General features: G+C 43.2%; 1 protein-coding gene across 1 annotated transcript in view; it reads right to left on the bottom strand.

Moving 5' to 3' along the window:
* Positions 1-3,929, bottom strand: part of PLD5 (phospholipase D family, member 5) — a 32,641-nt gene extending 28,712 nt beyond the window's left edge. The window contains exons 1-2 of the mRNA XM_010152372.1: positions 3,923-3,929; positions 2,865-3,097 (exon numbers count right to left, since the gene is read on the bottom strand). Of these exons, the coding sequence (XP_010150674.1) occupies positions 2,865-3,097; positions 3,923-3,929 (240 nt within the window). The remainder of the gene's footprint in view (positions 1-2,864; positions 3,098-3,922) is intronic.
* Positions 3,930-4,984: the final 1,055 nt, after the last annotated feature.

The following is a 4,984-nucleotide window of genomic DNA, read 5'->3' as shown; positions in this document are numbered from 1 at the left end:
GCCGGCAGGCGCCCCTGTAGCAGCCAGGCGGCGTGCTGGCCCGGACGCCCGCCAAGGATGATGCGGAGGAAGCAACAAAGAGGCACAGAGAAAATAGAGGGGGAGGCACGTGAGAAGATTTGACAACGATGCACAGTTAAAACCTTCAGCTTCTCACGGCGTTTTAGACATTATTAGATACGAAACCGGGGGCACTCACATAATTTACACTGGAACTGTGCTGCTGAATAACGAGACGTTGTTAGCCATAAAATAAGGTGACTGGCTCATACTGGGTGTTTTGTTTGAGTGCGAAGACAACTGCTGTGCTTGATAGGTCAAAGTACCATATGTCTCTAGAACAGGAGAGGCCTCCTTTATCCTGTGATTTGCTGTCTAGTAATACTGGCCAAGTTGGTTTGCTGAGTCAATAACCACAGTTCTGTTACTCAGCGTCAGAGGAGCTGTTAAGGAGACCATATGTGACTAATCGGTCTGCCTTTTCACGGTCCCTTCCCTGCAGGTAAACCAGGATGTAACAGCAAACGTGCGGTGACTTCTGCAGCGAGTTCCCTGCCTCCCACTGCTGAGCTACAGAAGCCCTGCCTTGCTGGCCTGGATCTATCTGCTCTGCTATTCCCCAGTTAAACTCAGTCCTTACCCATTCAGGAGAGGAGGAGAACCCTGATCCCTTCATTTGCAGCTACGCTGGGAGTCTGAAAACAGGGACCTGTGGAAGATGTATTTCCCCAGGGAGGGCTCAGCTGACTGTGGGTTTTAAGATTAGGTCCTGTGAGTGTGCAAAAGCATTTTCCTCACGGAGAACACTCAGAATAGAATAACAGAGTTCTGCACTGAGTTTGCCTCTTACGTGAAAAGTTCAAGAGAGATGATTATTTTAGGAGTGCCCATCAGGTCTCTTTGACAGTTGCCTTGATTTATTAGCCTGTAACTCGGGGGTAAGGGAACTGGACACTCATATCTGATGTCAGCAGGAGCCAAGCTGCTAACTCCCTCAGGCTCTTCTGAAACCCCAGCGCACATTTCTCAGCTAACTGAAAGCAGAGTCTCTTTAACTGCGATTCAGAGAGATTTCTTGTTGCTCTGTATAAACATGCTTCTGAGCTTCCTCTTACCACTACACATAAAAATATACTGTTATATGACAGTAAGATTAAAAAAAATGTCCAAATACAGGCAGAAAAGAGGGTGATAAAATTAACAGTGAGGAATCACGTCTGAAACGCTGGCCCACAAAGAACTGGCATCAAAGTTTGATGGAGGTGTGTTACAAGAGTTCAGATTTACTTCAGTATGAGAAGACCGATCCTATAAGGAAGTGCAGCAACTCTGGTGAAGATAAGCAACACAACCATGAAATCTAATCATACAACAATCTGCGGGGTAGATGTGTTTCTTTTCTCCATATTTATTAGTTTCACGAGTACTCAAAACCCCGATTAGAAGAGGCTTCAAAGCTAAACTATTTATAAGCTGAAGATTTCTGTGAAGAGCTGTTTGTTATGACATATGAACAGTTTTGCTCATGAGGCACAGACAACGTAAACATTTGATTTCTAAACTGTCCAAAAGCCCAAACTGTCTGTTCTCACACTGACTACAACCACAACTTCCTCTTGGCTGAGACTTTCTCTGGTGTAGCTAGCAACATCGTCTTTTCTACCAGGTTTTCAGATTCCTTTGTAAATATTCAAGAAGTTACCTTTTAAACTAAATACATACACAGGAACAGCAAAAATGTATTTATTCACCCTTTCTTTACTAGAATGGTTGATTTGTTTTTACACAAACTTTCAGTCTCTTAGCTCAAAACGAACCATAAAAACCTCAGCACAACCAACACACACCTTCTTTACAAAACCATTGCAACCTACGTTCAAAATTATTCACATGTTGTGGCGATTCTGCTCGTATTTAGAAAGTAATTTTTTTAACTACAACTTCCAACTACCTAGGACCGTTTGGTTTTCCCCTCTGTTGTGCATTGCAATTACTGACCTGTAAAAGCACAAGGTTCCACTCCCTAAAAATGCCCAACAGCAGCCTCACACAGTCAACTGGCACGTAGCAAAAATGAACATTACGGCCTTTAATAATCCTGAGACTGCTGGAGAAAGGAAAAAAGCTACAGATACCTACAAGAAGGGAAATGATCTGCATTACTGATGAATTACACTTCAAAATGGTCACAGACTGTAGAGAGTCCTCAGCACTGGTTGCTGGCCTCAGTGGACATCCTTCAACTCGCTTGTTTATATGAAATCAAAATACGTCGTTCTCTCCAAGACCTACAACCTTCGATAACCTTATGCTATTTGACCTTCTGTACCCATAAATCTCTTCCTCTCCAGAGGCTGTGGGTATTTCAGGATAATACCCACTACCAGTTTGGAAGTCTTTCCAAATTTTGCTTTTCCTTATTTAAATGGCAGATGAGAAGGACTAGGTCACGCTCACAACATTACTAGGGAAGCTCCCCAAAGCGGTTTGTTTCCCAACAGGTTTGCTCACTGGTGGGTTTTGGATTTTTTAATAAGTAAACTAGAATTTACAATTTCCAAACAACAAAATCATTACTGAAATCAATCAAAGCAATCGATTTTTAAAAAGTAACCTAACGCGTAACTATTGAGGATAGCTATTCCAATGAAAAGTAAAATTTATGGTAACACACCTGCGCCAACGCGGAAGCATCATCAAAACCGTGGAGGTGCAGTTTTCGATGCTGGCACTTCTGCCAGCCAGCTAGCAGAAAACCCCCAAACTATCCATGTCCACGTGCTGGCCTCAAAATATTACCTTCCCCCTCGCCCCGCCCCATTATACCCTCAAAGGGTATAGGATGACTTTTTAAAACAATTTACCTGTCCCAACGACCTCCAGTCTAGGCTGGCACTTCCAATGTACACGTGCTGTTTGTCAACAATCCAGAAAGATGACTGAAGCCGGCCTTCATTGTATGCGGACATGTTCACGTACAACACTTCAGCACCTAGAGATTGAAGGATAAAACAATAAACAGCACTGTTTAAAATAGCATCATTTACATTACTGAAACCAGAAACAACTTCACATTTCAGGGCCGCAGCTTCCAAGACTAGTGAAGAACGTAATTAAACACACCACTAAGGTTTAAAACCAATGATAAACACTGTCCCACTGTTTAAGACATTAATTAACATATATTCCAGAAAAGCAGGTATAGGGAACATTCCCACGCATTATGCTGTTTACTTAATTTTCTGCCATTGCAGAACCAAATAATTGTTTTTTTTTTTCTGGCAACGTATGTTCCTAAAACCAGTTCTTTTTTTTAATGGTCTACACTGTAATTCAAACCTGCTACATACTATAATAATGACTGTTAAAATACAAACCCAATTACACACCCTTCCTGAAAAGGGGACCCTGCTCCTTTGCCCTGTGCAACGGTTGAGGCAGGTAGCCTACGGTGGGCTGTTGCATGGAACAGACCCCGACAAGAGGAACACGGGGGAAGAATTAAGGGGTGAGGACGTAAACAAAGGCCTGAAGTATGCTGAAACTGCTCTTAACCCTGCTAATCCGTGACATTCAACCTATCACTTTTGCACATTTCTGATACGGATGACAGGCCACCGACATCAAAGGAACTACTTGCTGGGTAACAGCATGCTGGCTCCATCACATCAGTAGGAATGTCTGAATTGGTCCCATCAGTATGTTTGCAGGACTAAATCCAGAATATACTGAATATTAGGTGGGTTTAGGGGACTTCTCACACCATTATTGTTCTTTCAGTGCTCCAATGCTTGTAAGATTAAGTGATTAATCAGGGCTAAGGGTAATTAAAAGTAACCCGCTCATCTTCACACTTTAGTCATGACAGTAACTGGGGATGAGAAGCGACAGCAAACAGCAGCCGGGAGGGCAGTCGCAGTACCGGCCATCTCCCATTCATGGAACAGAACCATGGATTCCAGTAACAGCTGGATATAAGTCACAACTTCAGAAGAATGCCAGGGCACCTAAAGAATTAAAATATATTTATTTTAATCTAACTTTCTATTTCTGATCTTCTAAGAAACATTTGACTTGCAATTTGAAGCAACAGTTACCAGTGCTAAATATTTCTTTTTCAACAGCTGGAGCAAGTCCAGGGGAGGCCATGAAGATGCTCAGAGGGCTGGAGCACCTCTGCTATGGGGACAGGCTGAGAGAGTTGGGCTTGTTCAGCCTGGAGAAGAGAAGGCTCCGGGGAGACCTTATAGCACCTTCCAGTACCTGAAGGGGCTACAAGGAAGCTGGGGGGGACTTTTGACAAGGGCCTGTAGTGACAGGACAAGGGGGAACGGGTTTAAATTGAAAGTGGGGAGGTTTAGATTGGATATCAGGAAGAAGTTCTTCCCAGAGAGGGTGGTGAGGCACTGGAACAGGTTGCCCAGAGAAGCTGTGGATGCCCCATCCCTGGAAGTGTTCAAGGCCAGGCTGGATGAGGCTTTGAGCAACCTGGTCTAGTGGAAGGTGGCCCTGCCCATGGCAGGGGGGTTGGAACTAGGTGGTTTGTACGGTCCCTTCCAACCTAAACCACTCTGTGATTCTGTGATTATGAAAACATTAATTCTCACTTGAATGAATGATCCTAGAAGTTCTGACATCAAGAAAAGAAAAAAAATCAGGTAAGGTGATGCTTTTCATGAAGCACCAAGCATGCAACATAGGACTTTCAGCAAGTGACAGAATTTTGTTTGTCGTACAGTTACATTTGCTACAACGCAGTTACATTTCCAATTTTTTTAGGTGTCACCCAGCCACGTTCATCTATGCTTAGAAAAAAAGGTATTTTTCAATATTCTTTGGAACGTGCTGCTGCTGACTTTCAATCCATGCATCAGTGTGTAGAACTCTGACAATGAGATAACGTGTGTGAAACGGGAACTAATCAGGAGACACTATAGCATGTGCTAAATGGTTTAAATTGTTTTCTGAAGAATAAACAAACAAA

This window comes from Eurypyga helias, unplaced genomic scaffold (assembly GCF_000690775.1).
Source record: "Eurypyga helias isolate BGI_N326 unplaced genomic scaffold, ASM69077v1 scaffold20295, whole genome shotgun sequence".
NCBI classification, from domain to species: domain Eukaryota; kingdom Metazoa; phylum Chordata; class Aves; order Eurypygiformes; family Eurypygidae; genus Eurypyga; species Eurypyga helias.
Note: the sequence above shows the minus strand (reverse complement) of the source record. Positions and strands in the feature narration are given on the sequence as shown.